We start from the raw sequence: 22,105 nt of genomic DNA, 5'->3' as shown, positions 1-22,105 counted from the left end.
TTTGTTACCTATGGCACATATTTGGAGCCAGAAAGTTTATTACATTTATTTTTGAAAATAAAACAGTCTTTATACACAACAGAAGTATGTAACACATTTCATGATAATGATCTAGTAAACCACTGAGCTGTCCTTTAACCGTATCTTCAAAACACAACTTGCAAGAAACTGATGCACAGGAAGTTCCACTGGACATGAGGAAGAACTTCTTCACTGTGCAGTGACCAAGCACTGGAACAGATTGCCTAGAGAGGCTGTGGAGTCTCCTCACTGGGGATATTCCAGAACCACCTGGATGCAATCCTGCCCCACTGCCCTGGGATGGTCCTGCCTGAGCAGGGAGGTTGGGCCACATGACCCCACTGTGGTCCCTTCCAGCCTGACCCATCCTGTGATTCATATGATCCTTAAATATGTGGAAGAGCAGTCCAGTTGATTAGGTAGTGTATAAAAATATATGCAATTAATAAAAAAAAACAAACACCTTGGCAACAGAGATACCATTTTGTTACATAGACAATGCTATATCCACTTGAATATGGATAAAACAAATTCCAAATGAAACAAGTAGAAAACAAAAAATCTCTAGGATGTAAAGACCATTAACAAGCATAATAAAATTAAAAAAACCCCAATCAGGGTATGTCATATATTTTAAGTTTTATTGATGGGAATGCAAATGGCAAAATCACAAAAACAATTTGTAACATTTCATTAAAAGCAATTCCTTAAAAACATCTGCAATCATCTATAACAAATATACTGAACATTTGAATCCTTGTATCTTTAATCAAAATATTCTTACAGAAGTCTATTAGAGATGGATAATAAAAACCCAATGTCAAATTTTAATATAAAAAAATGACAGTAATGCTGAAAACTGGGCATCTAAAATCAGTAGGTATCTTATGTAGCTGGATTTCAGGAAGTGCTGATTATTTTTTCTCTGGAAAACAAATATTCCCATTTGCTCAAAAGGTGTCCCCCCAAAAAACAGAGAGGCATTTACTCATGGCTAATTATCACCTAAACCTCAAATGAATGCAGATGTTTGTTGTTAACACAAATATATTTTTTTGTATGTGCTCTCCAGTCACAAGATTTTCATTTAATTCATCAGTGTGCATACCTGAGGTGCTAGGTTGTCTACATTCAGTTTTCCTGGGAGAGATACTAAACTGAAACAAGCCAATACAGGATATTTTAGGTGAATTGTTCATCTTCAAATCATTCTTCCTTTCCAAGGAACTTGTTCACCTACTGACAAAGGGTGTAAAAGAACCCCACAGGTCCTTTATTTATCTCTCATGTCTTCATTGCTTGCATCTGACCTGTCAATAAAAAGAAACATCCAGTCTTAGCACAAGATGAATTCTTGCTGCATTTTGCTTTTTGAAAACATAAAACAGATCTAGATATTTTGGTGTAGTAACAAGAACGGGGGACAACACAGAGTTGTTTTCAACTTGCTATCTCATCCACTTCTGAAATTCCTGTACAGCCAAGTTGTTTTCCTCAAATCTTGCTAATTAAACAGGGTCTTCCACCTAATCAAATTTTTATCTTCTTTAGGCTTATAAGACCACGTTGATGACAATAAGACCCGGAAGTTTGTTTTATGAAGTATGCATTTCAATTCCTTGTACACATTTTGGCTTCGACTTAACTGAACATGAACTGCCCAACACCAAAAGTTTTTAAGTTTGGTTTCAAATAACTCACATGAAAACTCTGCTCTCAGTAGCCACACTTCTCCATATTGCTGCCTGACTGCCATTTCTCAACCCACTTCAAACATTTTCTTGATTACCAAAAGCATCCAGCATCCCATTACAAAATGTGGTAATCAGCACAGTTTTCCTCGTCTAAGGGGGAATGCTGTGAGACAGGTTTGTTTTACCCTATGGAGGATGTGCTGTTGCAAAAGCAACCCCATTACAAGATAGGAAAATAGCAAACTCAGCCTTCACCAGGGGGGAAAACCACAAAACTTTCTGCCCCTGCCACCCCAGTTGTGAAATGGGTCTGGAAAAGGAAACTAAGGAAAGCTTGGCTGCTGACAAGAATTGTGCACTCATTCACCAAGTGTAATTTCCTCCCCTGAATTTTGTGGCATCCCCAGGCTGTGATTTAGGGACTACCACAACTACAGAGTTGTTCCAAATATTTCCATCTAGTGCTCTAGGAATGAGAAGAATCAAGAGTAAAAATTTGTCCTTGAAATATCAAAGTATTCAACCTTTAAACATGTAATAGCCAAACTGTTGGACTTACACTGAAGATAAAATGCAACACCAAACTACACGTGCTCAGGTGACAGTACAGCTTAAACTCAACCCCTCTTAAGCTTTTGGGTTCACTGAACCAGGGAGTCACAGGAAATTTTCAGAGAGAGTCCATCCATGAGGATTTTCAGCTCTGGAAGTTAGCCATTTAACACTCCACAAGAAGTGAATATGAAGAGCTATGTGAGTGACAGCAGAAGCATCTGTTTGCTGTGCTTAAAAAAATCCACATATATAACCTAAATATTTTGTCAGAAAATATTTACAGAAGCACTGGAGACCCTTTTAAGTAGTATCAAGGTATGTACAAACCCAAAATTTGGATTGAAACTCTAAAGGCTCCTCTGAGAGAAGCAGAGACCCTGAACATAGCAAGAAAGCATTACTAGGCCAGAACTATGCCTGAAATTAGGAAAAATTGTGATCTGGAATCTGCCTCTATGATGACAGGATGCAGGAGAGGAGGAAACCCAATGCCAAGATCCTGGTTCCCCACCCTAGAATAATTTTAGCTGGTGGAGGATACATCACTGCTCTTCTGTAGGATGGTAAATCTCTTTCTAAAGACTATTTTTGGCGAGCAGCCCTCCCTCTGAAAACATGAGCGAATGTCTTTGTTCTATACAATAACTCGGTTAAACAAACCATTCTTTTCTAGTCAGCAGGACGAGTGTAAGTAGAAAGGCCAGTCTGGTGTCCTCGGAGCAGAGGGAATGAGTTAACCCGGGGCCGGGGCTGGCTGTCACCCTTTTGGAAGGAGGCTGTCCCCGGGCCAGCGCTGACACCCGGCGGCCGGCAGGGCACAGCACAGGCGGCTGCTGCACATCAGCCGAGCCCCAGCACCCAAAGCACTTCACAGCACGAGCAACGCCAGCAGGGAGCTAAAACTGGGACCGGTCTGCCAAAACTATGCCACACTTCACTAATCTAAACATGGAGCAGGACCACGAGAGAGACCAGACACAACAGGAGACACAACATCTGTACCAGGTTTGTAATGCCACAACATCTGTACCAAGTTTGTAATGAAAGATGCTGGATGTCAGACATTATCCGACCTGGATCTGATATTTTCCATGCAGTTATGAGTGTCTGCATGTTCTATAATCCTTATAGTGTAAGAAGTTCTTTTGGCTCTGGATTAAAGAGTTGAAGGTGTATAATTAAAACCAGTGTCTGCATACTTGCCTTATTTTTTTCACCATTTTTTGATACATAACATTAAGTTATGTAAAACAGGGACAGGACATCGAGAATAAATTAAAGAAGAAACTGAACCACCACAATAAGAAATTGAAGTGTGGCAGCTGGTATTGTTTAAATGAAGGTGCTACACTGTTTGCAAGAGTGTGCATTAGTATTTCATAATACACACTTTGGTCAGGGAAGCCCACATGATGTTTTGTGTACATTAAGGAGGTAAATGAAAGCCAAATATGAGATAGAGCTTTAGTACTCACTGTGTAATTTGATCTGACCGCAGAAATGGACAGAAAGAAAACAAAGGAAATAATAAAGAAAAAACCTTACAAAATGAAAGAGTTTAACAGAATGAAAATAGAGCAAGAGAATTACATATGATATACCTTGGAGCCAATCCACACCTTCTTGTAATCCTTCTCCTTTAAGAGCATCACTGGCACTGAAAGAAACAAATCAAACTTTAAAAACATTGTAAAAATACCAGCTTCAGTTGAGTCATCACCAAACTTGTAATTTAGGTAATTGTAAAGTAGCATCAGGTACAGTTTCCTTAAGTTTTCTTCCCATGAAGAAGACTGGTCCTCAAATGATATAGGGTACTTTCCCCATAGGGAAATGCCATTTCATGATGTGACCTATTTTAATTCCAGTTTCAAGCCACAAGGAATCATTCCCAGAACACGAGGGGCTCTGGGAGAGCTCCCACAGACATGTTCTGCAGCACCTCCCTGCTCAGACAAGGCTGGGAAAGATGTTTACTCCCTCCCACAGCAGCCATGAATCATGGAATCATTTGGGCTGAAAAAGACCTTTGAGATGATCAAGCCCAAATGTCCTCCATGCAGTTCCTACACACAGTGAGAATGCTGGAGTATTGGAAGGAGGAATTATGTATGTGTGTACACACTTCATTGTAACAGCAACCCCAGGAGTGTCTGGTAATGTATAAAACTATTCTGCTACACTGACAGCAGTGTAAATGCACCTTCTGAATCACTGGGGGATAACTGTTTAAATGCTCTTCATTCTTCAGTTTATGAAAACCAGCACAGCAGTGAATCTGGACTGTAACTGCAGTTCCCTATAAAGCCATCTTCCAAGAAAACTTGGGAATTCATGAGTGTGATTTCTGGACAAAAACAATGTCCAGGTAATCAAGTTTAACACTAAAGGGCCTAAAATGAAAATTGTAGCTTTCAGCAGCATTCAGCTGCTGATTTTACTTTTATTTATAACAGCTGAGGACTTTAATAGGACAAAAAACCTAACTTCTATAAAGCACTTCTGATAAAAGGAGAGCTTTTTCCTTGTGAACACCAGCACTGAGTAAAGCTTACATCCTTCAGGAAGAAAAGACTAGTTCCTACAGCTAAAAATCCCCTCCAACATGACTGAGTACAAAGAGTACAGTGTCCCTCTGAATACAGAAGAGAACAGTTTACTCAATGGCCCTTCAATACAGTTCACTGAGGCATCTGCAGAGTGGAAAAAAACTCCAAAGGTTTTATTATTGATATTCTCAAATATCAAGAAGGTAATCTAGCAGGAGCACTCTGATAACAATTTTACTCAATTTGCCAGCAAAATATAATGGCAACTATTGTTCTAATATCAACCCTGCTTTCTGATTTCACTGGAAATCCTCCATTCCATTACTTGGCTAACAGTTCTTCTGTGAAAACTTTCAAGACAAAGTCTAAATGAATGCACTGTACATTTAAAGTAAGTTTCATCATAAGTATTTTAATATTACTACTGTTTCACATGTGGAATCTATCTTTTGTCTACTCCATTTATGTTATACAGTAGTGAGTGGCAGGGCAGGGCTAAAATAGGAATGCACAAAGCAATGCCAATAAAAGGATAGAAAAAGAGAACTTTACCAGATATGCCAGGGCTTGTCTTTGATGTTTTCTAGGGACAGCAACTGAGACACTTTCACAGATGACACTGCATCCCTGAGGTCCATCTTGTTAGCAAAGAAGAGAATAGGCAGTCGACGGTGCTTAATATCTGGGCATGAGCAGAGACAGAAGCCTCAGGACAGGAGGCAACACTCACTCATCTCTGCATGGAACAAGGCACAAACAACACAGCAAGGGATTCTGCTCACCTGTAGCTGCAATTCTCTGAAGGTTGTGTCCTACCAAGATGCACACACTGTTGGGTCACCTGGCCTCTGCTGCATGCTTCCAGAATGCTCACAAACTTCCTTGCAGGTTTGGGAATCTTCCACCCCCTTCCCCCCTACTTTATACCCACATTTCAAGCTGGAGATAGGAATTGCTGGTGAAGCTGAGGAACAGGAGATCAAACCACTGCCTACAAACACTGCACATCTCTGCTTAGAGAGGACTGATGTATAAAATGGGAGGAAAATATAATTTGTGTTCATTCATAATGTCACAACAACATTATGAGAGTCTGAATTGAGAAGTCTGAATTATCCTTTAGTGCCCTGGAAAGCATCCATTACTTCATAGAATTTATAAAATTGGAAAAAAGTGCACATGTCTGGACATCCTTTATTCTCCCTTCCCTTGAAGGACTTCTTCTCCAGAAGCTCTTTCAGCTAGCAGTGAGAACTACAGACCAAACAAAGTACTCTGGTAGTTTCTGGGATACTTCCACATGGACAAGCTTAAACCTCACAGATTACCCCAAAAGATTATGTGGTGATTGCAAGGAAACAAAGTATATTGTCTTCAAAGTTACAGATGTAACATTGCCAAAAAATTACCAACACCAAGACTAACTCTCAGAGTTTTTTGTATTATTTATACAAAGGACGATATACAGAATTAGGGAAAATCTAGGTTTCAGCCTATCCATCAGTGCTTGATAGGAAAAGAACTTACACACTATTACCTCAAAGAAAATTGCTACACAGGCTCTTTTTTAAAATAGTAAAAAGAAAAGGTTATTTCACACAGGAAATTAGGGAAGGATTTATTTAAAAATGTCAAACATAAGCCATCTGCCCCTGCTGATGGGCAGGAGGATGATAAAACCCCCCAAAATCCCAACAAACTGTCAGTGCTGAAATGATTTGAACTTTCCTAATTATGTTCTTTTCTACCTCCCTACTAAACCTTTCCACAGAATCAGTGGAGACAACACTACCTCCCCACATTCATTCAGAGATGTAAGTGCTGATCAAAAACACTGACAATTTTCACAAACTGTTTACCCTGCCTGGAGCTCTTTTGCCCTCTGATATCCATAAACACAAGTCAAAGGCCTCAAAATACAAGCACAGTATAAATAAATCTCTGTTTTGATTCCATAGTTGAACAGCTATTGAGTCTCCTGAATGAAACTTTTAGATTAATTTACAGTATCATTAAATTAATTCTAGTACCCATAGGCTGCAGGTTAGGGGTAAATTAAAACCACATAAATTAACCAATATTATATATGCAAACAGCCAAGTTAAACAAGGAGTTTCCAGTGTTTTCCTAAACAATTAGAAAGGGGCACAACCTACCCACCCAGACTTATAATGTACACCCAAAGATATTTTGCCAAATAAAGTCATGGTCACAGAAATTTGTATTATTTCCTAATGTGCAGTATTTCCCTCCCACACTTTTCACAGTTACTAATGGAAAGCAAACATTTTCCAGCTGCAAGTGGTTATGAATTAACACATTAAAAATAGTCCAGACACTAGATGTGCAATATTACACAGAGAATTTCAAGTTTACAAGAATTTCAGTTTAGTTTAGAAGCATGTGCTGGAGGTGAAGTGACCCAAGTGTCATCATCTAATCCAGGTAATCTATGGCTACCATCTTTCAAAGTGCTGAAGAATGAAATTAGAGTAAAAAACCAAAATATGATACAGCTATCATTAAACAAGCTGTTATTTGAAGAGTTCATTGTCCATTAATGTAAGTAAAAATGATTTATAGCTCTGATTCACAGAAGAGTCCCAGCTAGTACAACTTCTAACTCCATTAATGCTTCAGAGGACACATTCCCTTCCCTTTCCCTCAGGCAAAGCCTGGCAAAAAGACAGGGAACTGTTTTACTGCAGGATTGCTAAGATTTTCAGAGACAGGAAATGATTCCATTCCATTTAAAACTTAGGTAAACATGAACATTTAAACCACTCCAGGAGGATGACACAGCCAGAAACACAGATTGGGAGAAAGTAGGGTATGCAGCAAGAAAGGCAGAACACTAATTCAAATCAAAATATTGATATAGCAAACCAGTTGTATATTGATTCACCTAACAGCTGCTTTTATTGAACATTATCCTAGAAGAACTTTTTAAGCCCTTTGGTTCCCTTAGATGTGATATATCAAAACTGATAAATCAGTGACACTGCTGCTGTATTGGAGCTAAGCCACTCCAAGGCAGAAATACACCACTGCTCTCTCTTGGCTCTCAGGACTGCACTCAGCGGCCAGAGCCTGGGCTTGTGTAATTTGAAGACACAAATTCATGAACAACTGAACAGCACTGACCTGCTAGGTCAGCACTGGTGACCTACTAATGCCTAAATGAAAAGCCCCACCCATGGTTGCTTCTATTCTGTCTAAACATTTTCACTCTTCTGCACTCTACTAAACCAGTAACTTCTCCCAGCAGTCTTTACCTTTAACCTTGGCTCTGGGTGGTTCCACTTTACTTAACAGAATTGGCTTTTACTGCTGCAGTTAATTCCTGATTTGGTACAAAGTGCCCTGGCCTCTGTGTAATCCACTTGCAGCCTTTGGCTCACCTCATCCTCCCTGTGACTTTTGTAACACTGTCTTTTCAGTGTCTGCATTTGAAGTAGCCCATGCCTTTGAATGAGAGAAATTAGAGAATGAGAATAAGGAGGCCCAGTCAGCTCCAGCATCTTTGTTGATGAATTAAACTGTTATATACAGTCATCATGGAAAACAAAGTCATGGGAACATATTTGTCCCTATCACACATTGCTTCTCCTAGAAATGCAAGTCAGCTTTTCCTTTCTTATTTTCAGCGTGGGAATCCCACAAGTAAAGGCTCTATCAGTTTAATAAATAATTAAGGAATCACAGGATTATTTCACTTTTAAACTTCCTGGATGTAGTTTTATATTCTGGTTAGACAGAGCAACTACCAAAAGTGCTGAAAGTCAAAATTGCATATTGCTTATAGACACATCCCAGTAATGTTGGATACATGGAATGGCAAAGAATTGACTGATACCAGAACTTGATTAAGGTGCAGTCTCATGTAAAAAAAAACCAAAAAAACAAGCCAAATCCCTAAAGCCAAGGCCCTGATCACAAAGCCTCTCATTTACTCTTCCATAGGGAATTGAACCTGACTGGTGTAATTATTGTCTAAAATAATACCAGTGTATAAAAAACTCCTTAGTTCTGGCTAAAGCATAAAACATTACAATGAAGATGACAAAAGAAAATTAAATGTTACATTAAAGGAATTAGCTGTCCTCATGGGAAAAAACAGACAGGGAGATACAGTTTTGTCTGTGCTGGTCATCACAAGAAGACTCTCCAGCTTCCAACTCAAAGCCTACTCTTTCTCAAAACAATGTAACTTTTGATCTATATTGATTAATAAGAGATCAACCCAATTCAGTTTAGAAAGCTGAAGGTGACCAACTTCTAAATGGGAATAGAGAAAAAAAAACCCACAAGTTTTTCTAGACTGTTATTCTGCTAATATTCATGAATGGTTAAAATACTAGCACAGTACTCAGAATGTGTCAGATAAGGGCTTTTCTTAAGATAACATAACAAATATGGACACAGAAGGGGAAAAAAGCCTCCTCACCTGGATGATTCAGAAGGGTGTCAAGTTCTTCTTTGGCCACAACCATTCTTAATTTGTCACTGCTATCAATGACAAAAATAATGGCTTGGCCTTCTCTGTATAACATAAAAAGAGCAAAGAGGCAAATTACAGGTTCTCAAACTGTGAACAAGAAAAGGCTTCAGAAGAAACACCAAGAAAAAAGTCCAAACAAAACTGATTTTACCTCTAAATTTTGTCATTGTTATTTACCATTAACCTAACAATTCAGTCTTATTTCTAAATTCAATCTTTTGGTAACATGCATCATTTTTTTAGACGTAAGGTTGTTACCCGCCCCTACAAGGTTCCATCTCCACACACCTTTCAGAAAAGCATTTATTACTCAGATTGAAAAATGAACTCAAAATGTAATCAACTGCTATTTTGACACAGACAGGAAAAAACCTCAAAGATAGATCTTTACAGGACTTCTGTATTTCCTGTACTAAAGTTTATTTAGAGAAAGGTCAAATACCTTTTTAGAAAAAAAACACTGTGTCCACAGGTTATTTTAACCTTTACATATCCTGCATAAACAGGATCTTTCTCCCTCTCTCTCTTTTTTTTTTTTTTTTTTTTTTTTTTTTGTCAAATAATAGGTGAAAACTTGAAACTATTTCAAAACATTAGGACATTTTGCTGGTAGTATGACAATGCTCACAATATATATGCAACTACTCAACTCATTATTTCAGGATGTTACTGATTATTTTGACTTGATGTTCTATTTATTGAAACTTATTTTGAAAACCAATGAAAGCCTCACAAATTTATAATTCACTCACAGAAAGTATATTTACTTTATATTTTAATGTAATACTCACTTCTTCACTTTCCATTTCTCTGAGAGACCATTATGAATACATTCTTTAGCCTCCAGCACCATCTACCTTTGTATTTTGATAAGAAACAGTTTTACACCTACTGGAAACCAGAACTAACCTGAGCAGCCCAAGATTGTATGAGGAGGCCCATTCTTTTCTGGTGTACAGAACCTTTAGTAAATTAAGCTTTACATGAAAGCTGAAAATGCCTAGGTAATTTTCATGAGCATAGAATATTTTACCAGAGGAATCATGAGTACTGGCATGTATTGACCACCAAAAAAATAACTTCACAAAGAAGTAACAGGGATAAGGACACAACATGACTTTGGAATTATTTAAGATAAATGTACTTAGAGGATGACCTAGAAGATACTTTCAAACTAAATAGAAGTCCAGACTTGAAGGACTCCAAGGCAACTACTTTGATGCCTGCCCAGATTTAATTTCCTGAAAAATTATATTTGCTTAACTTTATAATAGCACATAATTATTTACATAATATTTTTAAATCAATACTAATTATTAATTAATTAGTATTCCAGAAGTTCTTAGAAGTGAATCTTAAATATGCAGCTACTGCACTGGATCAGGACCACAGGTGGATACAAGTGCATATTTCACTGTCAGCATAACCTAAAAACTCCCTTACTGTTACAAAGTTATTGTTAAGATGAAAGAGCCATTTATGCCTCACAAGGGATAAGTTACTGCATTAAATACAGCAATCACAAAAATTATTTGCTTATGAAGCAGTCTGCTAGTATTTTGAGAGCAGCCTGAGGGCATAAGTTACTGAAATGCAAATCTAACACTCTTGAGCAATGAAGATCTCCTAGCCAAATGTTTTCAATGCCAACACAATTTGCACAGAAAGGAAAGGAAGCATTAATCCTCAGTTAAAAAGCAATTCAGGCTCTACCAACTGATGTTAATATTTAATCAATATTATAATCTCCAGAATTTCTCCCTTTTCCTTCTCCAAGGTACTTCTGCATGGTTTAGTATTGTTCATGTTATCTAGATCAAGATCAGGCATTACAGAATAGCAACGAGACAACGCAAATAAAGATTAGGTTTCACTAAAAACTCCAAAACCACAGAATGGTGCCCATCTATTACCAAAAGACAATACCAGGGTGTTATAAAGTACAGAGAATATCCTATTTAGTAAATAACATTAAGAATGTTCAGGTTCTTAGGTACATGTGCTTTATCCTCAGAGGTTCATTTCCTTCACCTCTAAAAATATCAGCCATCAGCCAGCATCTTGCAGGTTTTAAGTCAATGACTTACAGAAGGACTGAAAAATTTGAAACCTAACTAATTTTGAACTTTCTTACAGGACTGGTTTTCATGTTTCAACATTTAAATCTCATCTCTAGTATATGTTCTCCCAAGTTGTTCCCAAAAGCACAGAAAAAGCAGATAAAAATTTTCATTTGTGAGAACAAAAAGTTTTATTTATCCAGACTAAACTTCTGTCAAACACCAGGTATAAGCCTTATCTGAATCATTTCTAACCATTAGATATTAGCATACTTCTGTTTAAATAACCTACACAACAGTTAATATGAACAGCAATGCTTTAAAATAAATTACAGGCTTACTTGTAGTAGTGTTCCCAGAGGTCTCTGTATTTCCCTTGACCTGACATATCAAACACTGTGAAAGACAAACTGCAAAGAAAAGAAGTGCATGAGGTCCAGGATAAAGAACAAAATCCAAAGTACATCTATTTTCTTTGCTACTCTGACCAAAAAAAAATCACAACCAAACCAGATCAACTTGAATCCAAATGAACAGACAAAAACTCCCAAAGGAACTCTGGTTGCACTATCTGTCTTCAAATGATCCTACTCAGTTTTGCAGTCTTATTATAGAAATATTTCAAAATGGAAAATGTGTTTATTGTCTCAATCAAAGAACTAAAACAATTATTTAAAGTTAAATCAAATGCAAAATAAGCTCCCATTCAGTCTCTCTCTCTATCATGCTGCAATCAAATATTGTTTATTGATGTGAGTAAATGAAATGGGGATGAACCACGATTTAAAATCTATGGCCTGTCTTAAATTCTGTCCCTAGGCAGGTGCTGCCTCAAGTTTACCTGCTTTTCACTGTTTGTATTTTGTTCTCACGAAGCTTCAAGTAAACTATGCATGTTTTTAGAAAATTATCTTTGTTTACATACTTCTCCTCTCTAGGAGGAGAAAAATGATTGATGGTGGTGTTCACCAATGAAGTCGAAGAGGTGGCTACCTGTGTACCCAATCTTGGCCTGTCTGTAAAATTGTATATATTATGGAGTCAGAAAAATAAAATAGAAACTTTCCTGCTTGACCTCCTGCTGGCCTGCCTCGTCCTTTCATGCTCCTAACAGCAGCCCCAAGTGTGACCCTCTGTCACAGGCAGGTAAAAATGTATGCAAAATAAAAGGCTTTAAAAAAAAGAAATTCCACCTTTTGGAAAAAAAAAAATTACATTTTGGTAAAAACAGGTAAGTTCAGATGGCCAAGCTACAAAGAGCAGCCTTTGCCACTGTGAGATTTCACCCAAACACTACATACAGCAAGGCAACTTACTGAACACTACAAAAGGTTCTCATCTGCTCCTGAAACATTGAGAATTAAGAATTAGGCTCTCCTTTTTTGGGAGAGTGGAGGAGACCACACCAAAATAATGACGTTAGGAAAAGGAAGCTCTCCAGACATCCTTACTACTCTATGTCCAGACACAGAGTTTTGGTTTGTCAGTTTGTAGAGTTTGAGGTTTTGGGTGGCTTTTTTAGGGGTTGTTCTTGGTTTTTTCTAAATCATTCTACACTGTGTATTTACAGATCATCATCTCTCTTACTACAGGATCAGAATTTTAAAAAGCAATATAAATTAATTTACATTCTCACACAGGAAGTCCCAAATTTGTCTCATGTACTTTATTGAGACAGAGCTCAGTTGTGGAAGCTCTTAGAGAAATATGAAACCTCCCAGTCTCACATATCAGCTCAAGGAATAAACAATTTTTTCAGCCCAAGGAATAAACAATTTTCTTGCAGATATTCCACCCAGTGAGGCTATACTGCTTGGTTTGAAGACTAACTCCACACACAAAAAAGATCCAGTGAAGGCTACAAAATGATGCTGCCTCCCTGAAATACCCTGGTGTCACGACATCCTTAATCTAAATCTTAGTCTTCATTCAACTAATGACTTATTACTCTGTTTCCTGGCCTTTGCTCCTGCCACCTTCACATTGCTAATGCTGTAGCCATCCTTTTGCATTTAATGAGATTACACTGCAATCTGTTCAGAGGACCTCCAGTGAGAGTGCTTAATTTAGGTTACCAGATTGAGAGTGGAATATAGGCTGCCACCTCAGCAGCTGTCTCTCCTCCAGTCTGTAACAGTGCCCTATTCTGAAACTCAACAGACAGGGATCAGATGTTTATACATGCCACTGCAAAAAAACCCGAAAAAAACCCTAAAAAAACTAAAAAAAAAAAACAAACCAAAAACCCCAAAAACCAAAAACCCAAACAAACAAAAAACCAAAAACAAAACAAACAAACAAAAACAAAAAACAAAACAAAACAAAAACCCAAAAAACAACAACAAACCCAAACTTTAAAAAAATTTAATAGATTTATAGCAGCACAAAACACACATTATATTCTAACACACTCAGTCCTCGACCATGATTAGGTCTCATGGGTACTACACTTCAACAAACTGCAATGCCAGGTCATTACACCACCACACACGATACTCAGTTACAAACCCACAGAAAGAGATAATTATGTCCAACTATTGTATAATAATCACTACTGCTAATGAAGAAAGAAAGTATTACCTTGAAGTTTTGAATTTCTCTATACTGAATCCTATTGTTGGAACGATGTCCTGAGTTTGAGCCTTTGAAGGAAAGAAAGCACAGATTTTACAATCAAATTAGAAAACGCCAATACTGAAATACACTTGAAGCACAAATACATTACAGATCTAATTTTGCCCCAAACTGTGCAATATTAAAAAAGTTCCCAGTAAAGAAATTCAGAATCAAGGGGTTTGTGTTTTTTGGGAATAGAGTGAACACTACTGGAATTGCCAGAACACAAAGCATTAGTAAGAGATGTGTCTGGTGACTGATTTACTACTGAGCTGGCCAAGGAACCCATCAGCCAAGGTGGTGGAAAAGAATAGCACCTCTAAGAAGCATCGATATTGAGCAGGAAGAAAGGTCATATCCCATAGATTACGGAGCTGTCTGAGAAAGTGACATGCAATCCTTGCACAGACTCCTAGAGCCCCTTATTCCCAACACCATCCATAGGCAGGTCCAGCAGAAACCACTGCAGACAGATGGAAAAATGTGGATTTGCCAGGCCCTAATATATTGCTTCTGGGGCAAAGCAGCACATCTTAAGAAGACTGGGTTGACCCAGAGCTCTGAGTCACCTGTCCATTGTACTTACTAAAAATAAACTGTTTTATTAACTTTGATCTAATGACATTTGTTGCATGCTAGACTGTTTGGCACATCTTGCAAGGGTAGGACTTACACAAGTTGGATAAAAAGTCATCCTCCTGTAAATTCTCATTACAATTTTTTTTTTTTTTAAATTCTACTCATGTAATTCCCCTGAGAGCTTCTCTAATGCCCATTGTGATAAATATCCAAGTCTGCATTCAACTCTAGTTAGGAATCCTTTACTGCTTAAGGCATGACATAAAAACCCTCTACAAAAAGGTCTCAGTAATTACATAAAGATACAATTTGCCTGGTACAAATTGTAGCCTTTCTCCCAAACAACTGGCAGCAGACAGCAAATAGTTTATAGTCTTTGTTTGGAAATCTACTCAATTTTCAGTGGGAGAATAATGGCCAGGAATGGAAGAGTAGCAGACTCTTCACTATGTCACACTTTTTAAACAATGTCCAGTGGACTCATCAGGTAAAATTCAATGAAAAATATTATTATTAATAATAATAAAGCTGTGTCCTGATAATAAACAGCAGAAATCAGTTTCCCAGATGCACATAATCTTTGCACAACCTTTGAACATGCCTACCAAAATTAATCTATTTCTAGTCCATAAACAAGAAAATATCTAGAAAAAAGGTAATCCTATTTTCAGAATATTAGGCACTCTTTGTGACCTCAAACACTTTTCACTGGATGAATGAACTGCAAGTATTAATGCTACTTATTTTGAAAATTATTCTGCTTTAAAATCAGTGAAGTCACTCTTAAATGTGCATCTGCACATTATTACTTATTTTATTACTTCTTATGCAATTACTATTTTTCAGGAAGACATCAAAATGAACATGATAAGTTGTTGTACAATTGTATTAAATGTACTAAATGTTCAAATCACTCGTAACTGCAATCCTGCGGCAATTATTTAAGTGATTTAAGTGATTGTTTCAGATCCTGATTTCAGCCATCATAAACCCTTCCTTGTTGGGTGACCTTAACAAAAGTGTGCCACAGTAACAGTGGGGGTTTTTTTGGAAAATAATGTGCGTGTGAATGCTTACCCTTAGTTTTAGTTAGCTGGAAAATCTTACAATTTATTTGTTCCACTGTGCTAAATCACAAGCTCTTCACATCTTTTCCATGGGCACAGTACAAGAGCATGCAAACCCAGATCAAACAAACTTAAACCAAGCAGCCTACTTATATTTGTAGCTTTAAGCTTATTGATGATGGTTGTTTTACATACATTCGTAGGTTTAAGCTTATTGATGATGGTTGTTTTACATACATTCGTAAGTTTAAACTTATTGATGATGGTTGTTTTACTTACATTTGAAGGTTTAAGTTTATTGATGATGGTTGTTTTGCCGCTGTTGTCCAAGCCAAGGCACAAGACGTGAACCTCCTTTTTCTTCAGCCCAAGCCATCCTGCCAGCTTGTCAAACAATCCCATGGCGGTGGCTGGATCACCTGTGGTTCAGGGAATCAGAGCTGTTGGAAAAGTGCTACCTGCAGGGCAGCGCTGGCACCGGGGGTGGGCATGGGGCTGAGCAGCCTCACGCCCGGCAGAGGATGGCGTGAGCACGACCCTACACAAACACTGTCCCAGGGGCCGGCCCTGCACATAAGCACATGCAGGGTAAGCCGATTAGCGCCAGGAGGCCTGGATACCAAAGTAGACTGGCTGTTTATAGCCCTGGCTCCATCACACAATGCCCTCGATTGGCCGGGCAGAAAACGTCTGCCCCAAACAGGGGCAGAGCTGCAGCGCCACCAGGGCTCCCACTGAGCTGAGCAGAAACAGAGGGCCGTCATCTTTACCTCCAGCTGCCAGCAGGCCATCACTCAGACAGCAAAACACTACTTCCATTCTTCAGCACCTGCTACAGAATTTACTGAGCCCTGCGTTAAATAAAGCACTCTCTGTTGATTCAATTCAAACTCCAATTCTAACAAGTTTTGCCCATATTGACATGTATGAATTATGAACTCTTCATTCACCACAAACAGAAGGTGATTAAAGTAGATCTCACAGACACCGAAACATTCACCCACAGGTGAGGGAGATGCCAGCTCTCTGCTGCTGCCCAGACTCTGGCTGAAGTTACCTGGCAGTGGCACATTCAAAGGAGCTTACATCACGTGTCGCCTGCAATACCTGGCTAAACATGCTCTGCAAAGAGGATAACCCTTGTCTGTCCTGAAGGAATTCCACTAGAAATCATTTCAGCTATCACACAACTGAAATATAGAATATATTATACATATAATAATAATAATAAAATATAAAATATATATATTATACAATAATAAAAATTATATATTGATTATTAAAGTATTTAATGAAGGTCAGAGGATTTCAGGAGTGGTGAAGGCTGCTTTCTTCACAATAAATAAAAAATCCACAGCACTGGATAACTCAGGCTGCAAGCTTAATTACCCCAGGAAATCATAGCAGGAGGGGGAAAAGGTAAAAAAAACCCATCAAAAACAAATCTTTGACCACACTTTTTCACCCACTGATTACAAACTGATGGTTAACTGCTTTTTAATAATTTTAAATTTTTGCATTTAATAATGTCACATAAGTAATCATTCTGGGTAAAGGATGTTTTTTCCTTTTTAATAACAGATTTTTTTTTAAAGCTTTATCTGGTGCATTTTGATTCAGGACTGGTTGTGATTTACATTACAGCTACACAGAGTTATTACCAAGTTAAAACCACCCAACATTAGTTATAGCATGTCCCATTCTAAGTCCCTTTGTTTTATGCCCCACTCCTTTTCTAATCCATATATACAACTCAGAGAGCAGATTAAAGCTGTTTATTATCAAATAAACCTGACAACACCCTGCTCCAAGACACATTGCTTTCTTATCCAGTCAAGAGCTTCATCTACATATTTTAGATGACGGGGTCAAAAAAATACATTGTAGGCACTCCTAAAATGAAACAAGAGGAATTACAAGCCCTTAAAAATACTTCTAGGACTTCACTTTTAAATCTAAACCCCTAAATACACAACAGTTCCTAGCAACATTTTAATTAGAGCCAAGTTTTTCTAGCAAATTTTCCTACCAGTTGGCACAGTCATTATTGAAGGACACAGTGGGAGAGAAATGTACCCTTGACTTTTTACCCTGCCCCTATTTTCATGGCTTTTTCTCATCTGTGAAGAGTTACAGCAGTTACAGATGCCCTTTTCCCCCCTCTTTTTTGCCAGCTGATATTTCGTCTACAATGTTATCTACAATGTCGTCTACAGGATACATCAGAGGTCTCTGAAAATTATTTAAGCTAGAGTCTGGTCCAGAAGCTTAACAGCAAACTCTATAAGCTTTTTTCTTAAGAAAGAATGCTCTTTCATGTCTGACCTTTGTCTATTTTCAAGCCTAATCAACAACAAAGGAGATTTATTCCCTGAAAGAGAGAGCGGCCAACAAACAAGCTCTAAGTGATGTCCAGGTGTTGGAAAGCCAAATTATTTTTTTTCGGTAAAAGTGCCTTTTTTAGGTTTAGGGCTGGATATATTTCAGTGGCCTGAGATACAAAAGGAGAGAAAGGCTGAGCATACGGTCTAATTAGCATGGGAAGCGAGAGAATCATTAGCCAACAAAGACAGGATACTAATTAACAAGAGAACTAGGTGACTTGCAGTCAGCGAACATTAATGCCTTCGTTTGCTAAAACGTATAAACAGTGAAAAGCTTTGGTAGTGGCCGTGCCGGCTCGGTGGATTTGCCTCCCAGCGTCCCTTTCTGCGCAGAACCAGAAATAAATCAAATACCTCGGCTCTGTGCGTGGCTCGGCCTCTGGCACACGGGGAGCAAGGCCCTAACTCGGGACAACGCCTGGCTGCTCGGGACCGCGGCTCCCAGGGCTGGCCTTCCCTCCCTCCCGTCGGCACCACAAGGCCTCGAGCCGCCCCGGCAGCCGGCCGCGGGTCCCTTCTCCCAGGCCAGGACAGCGTCTCCTCTCCCAGAGCGGCACAGGGCCCCCCGGGAAGGGCAAGGCCGGTACCGGGTCCCCCCTCCCCAGAGCGGCCCCCGAAGCCCCGAGGCCTCAGCACCGACCTGGGCGCGGGAGGCGCCGGGCGCCGCCGTTGCCGAGGAAACAGGAGCTCCGCCCCCTCCCCGCCCAACCAATCCCGTCCTGCCCCCGCCCATTCCGGCCAATGGCGGGGAGGGCGTTGGGGCGGGGCCCGCCCGAAGCCACGCCCCCGGCCGCGGCGGCGCTGTGGGGACTGGGGAGGGCTCAGGGACGGTCGCTTCAATGTTCAAGTCCAGCGCCTCTGGAATTGTTTCCAACCAGTGCCCCTCTTCCTTGCATAGCAGCAACGAGAGTGCCGGGATAAATCCTCTTGAGGATGGCGATTAGCACAGAAGGAAACCTCTAAGTAAGAACGGCCTCCCGAGGTGTTTACAGCACCTCCCGTTCCCAACCCGGCGCTTTGCCGGAGTTGGGAAAATCTCAAATTCACGCGTCCCTGGGGCAGTGGCAGCAGCAGGCTGTGGGAGAAAGGCAGCCTGTCCAGGCCAGGCAGAGAGGCTGCAAATACACTTCGGATTAATATTTTTTTCCCCTGCGTAATCATAGTCCCATCAGAGTGGTTGAAGGTCTGCTCTATTTCTTATATCGGGAAGGTTCCGACTAAAAGATGAGATTGCCTTGCCGTGGCATTATGAGCCACTAAAGGAAAAGGCAGGTAGCATTAATCCCGCAGTGAAACTCTGTGGTGAAGCACTTTCTAAGAGCTAATCAAGCTGAGAGGTGTATATATGATAGAGGAGGGTGTTTCTATTTGTAATCAGTTCATATCTGAGGAATAGTTCCGAATTCACTGGAGAACACAGAATGGCAAAGCCATTTCTGTAACCAATTCTAAAATGAAATATTCATTCTTCATTATGTATGTACACTGTGTTAAACCTGACAGCCCTTGGTGCAAAAGCTCTTCCCGTGTAAAATGAGCAGGATGTAATGGACTGTGGGCATCTGACACTCATTTCCTGTTACTCCACAGCTACTTCTGTTCACTCTTCCATTGCATGATGTGATTTTATGCAATGAAAGGCTCATTATAACTCTAAGCTTTTTTGGGGTCTGGTTGTTGTGTATGGCATTCACTTCTTTGTGAATCGTCCTGCGTTGCCTTGGCATTATTTACATAATATGATCAGTTTTAAGACTGCTTTTGTCAGTGAAAGCTTTGACAAATACTAGAGGAGTTGCATGGCTCAGTGAATCACCATGAGGAGGGTGAACAGTACTGCAGAATCTTAATAGCACATTAAAAGCCATTTAAAATTCAGATTCACAGTGTTTCCCAAGAAGAAGAGTGCCCGGCTGTTTACAGCTTGTAATGTGCACAGTTTTTTTCCCCTGATGCTGTGAACTGTGGGTGCTTTTTGAGCATAAATGCTTAGCGGTAAGCACAGAAGAGCATTTTTTAGCTGAAGGGAGCACCACCACCCCGAAGCGTCTCAAGTGTTGGAGGGTATTGCTGGTCCATCCTTTTTAGTACACCACCCTGTGTTAAGCAACTCAGGGGCTTTGTTGCATGATCATGTATGACAGGCTTCACTGTGGATCATTATATCAGTAACTTCAGGAAAATCAAACACTATTAACTCAAAAGTAACCACCAGTACTGTAACTTTTATTTGCTAATAAATATCTTAATAAACAGGCTTACCTTATCTGTAAGACCTGATAATGCCTCTTAGGAAATCATAGAAAAATAAAATACAATAATAATCAATAACTTGTACTTTGTACAAAAATCTCATTATGTTGCTCAGCAGGTAGTTTTGCCAAACCCCATATTCTTTCTGCAAAGAGATGGCATATGTGATGCAATTCACCTTAAAAACACTCTAATGTTGAGAGCTGAGCATTCTATTACACTATTAACTTGATAGGCATGCCAGCACATGAAAATTTACATGAAACATCATAGTATCATAGGAATAGAATCATAATAATAAAGAAAAGAAGATAACACCACTTCTCAGTAAATAATAACAACTTCATGTCTAATGCAAATTCCCCTTGGGACGGCAAATCAGTAGGGTAAGCTTTTTATTCCATGGGTATTCCTACAGTACCGTCATAAACAGGCAGAAAGGAAATGCAGTGGGACGTGCATGGGAGACAGATGAGGTGAAGAAAAGGAATTTCGAGGAGTGAGGCAGTCCCAGGGGGAAGCATCCACACCGGCTGTGCAAGGCTCAGTGTCCCAGAAGGAGCGGCCCCAGCGGCACAGGAGCTCAGCCCCACGGAGGGGGGAGCCCCTGGTACTGCAGCACCTGCTGGGAGGTGAGTGAGGAACACCGAGCCACAGGAAGTTGTCATTATTCAAATGCCTCTCGGTTAAAGAAGCAATGGCAAAACAAACCTTTGCAGGGGTCTTGAAAGAAAAGGTGGGTTTCGGACTACTGGTAAGGATATGAGATGTGTGCTGAGGCCATGGATTGATTTTGTAAAATAATTTGCGAGTATTATGATTATACCATTGCTTTTGAAGCCATCTACCTCTGAAGTTTTGACATGGCTGCTTAAATATATAATCTAAAGTGTCTGTCATCAAATATTTATTCATATATACACATACATTGATACATTTTATGGCTATGCTAGAACAGCAAACTATGAAGAGCAGTCATATTTAGTTTTGTACAGTCTAATTTCACAGAAGAGACAGAGATTAAAACCCCTTTTAATTCAGATACATTTAAAACCAACACACAGAAATAGATAGAGGCTATCCTGAGAAAACATATCAACCACTTATCTTCCAAAAGTAAATCAAAGCTGATGTTTGGAAGGTAGTAAAATATTCTTTTTGTATTTTTTCTTTTCTGAAGGTCAAAGTGATTTGTTTTTTTTAAAAAAAAGTGATGACAAAATTAAAACTGTTAATTCTAACTAGATCAATGAATGTTGCTTTGCTAGAAAACAAACTATTGCCTTTCAGTAAACAGGATTTCACATGATCTTTTAAAGGTGTTTTTTTTTTTCTTGCTAAACTGGAGGTGCAATCCTGAGAAGTGCAGAGAAGTTCCCAAAGTCAGTAGGGTTTATACGACACCAGAGAAGAACGAGCCCTTTTTATGTCTCTGGGTTTTCAGTCACGGCAGTGCTGGGTGTGATGTAACTGATACCATCAGAGAATGTTGGTATTGGCCTCAACAGAAGCAGATGAAGGCTCCAGGTAAGAGCAACAAACGCTGAATCCTGTCACAAGAGTTAACAAAGAAATAGCTTTTCCCACTTTTAGTGTGAAATAGACCTCTTAACCTTACTTAGAAAAGTTGGGAGAAGAAATTGCTGCAGAAGAAATGGTAGTAACAATACTACGCTGCCAATTGAAAGCTCACTGTTTCTTGTTTCTTGGGGAGAGGCAGAAAGGGAATCATGGCCAGTAAGCTGTAAAATGCCTACAGGTTTTCTTATTAGGAATCTTGGAGTCGGATGGTTTTCTTCAGATAGAGAATTACTGAAAGAAGCCAA

General features: G+C 39.3%; 1 protein-coding gene across 1 annotated transcript; it reads right to left on the bottom strand.

The window, feature by feature from the left end:
• Nucleotides 1-569: 569 nt before the first annotated feature.
• On the bottom strand, nt 570-18,686 carry ARL6 (ADP ribosylation factor like GTPase 6). The gene is made up of 8 exons (XM_066340829.1): nt 18,667-18,686; nt 15,922-16,061; nt 13,961-14,022; nt 11,722-11,790; nt 9,267-9,361; nt 5,372-5,501; nt 3,872-3,927; nt 570-1,331 (listed from the first exon to the last, which is right to left on the bottom strand). The coding sequence occupies exons 2-8, from the start codon at nt 16,042-16,044 to the stop codon at nt 1,306-1,308; spliced, it is 561 nt and encodes a 186-aa protein (XP_066196926.1). The 5' UTR covers nt 16,045-16,061; nt 18,667-18,686; the 3' UTR covers nt 570-1,305.
• Between the last annotated feature and the right edge of the window lie 3,419 nt (nt 18,687-22,105).

Source organism: Sylvia atricapilla, chromosome 2 (assembly GCF_009819655.1).
Source record: "Sylvia atricapilla isolate bSylAtr1 chromosome 2, bSylAtr1.pri, whole genome shotgun sequence".
Lineage (NCBI taxonomy): Eukaryota > Metazoa > Chordata > Aves > Passeriformes > Sylviidae > Sylvia > Sylvia atricapilla.
Note: the sequence above shows the minus strand (reverse complement) of the source record. Positions and strands in the feature narration are given on the sequence as shown.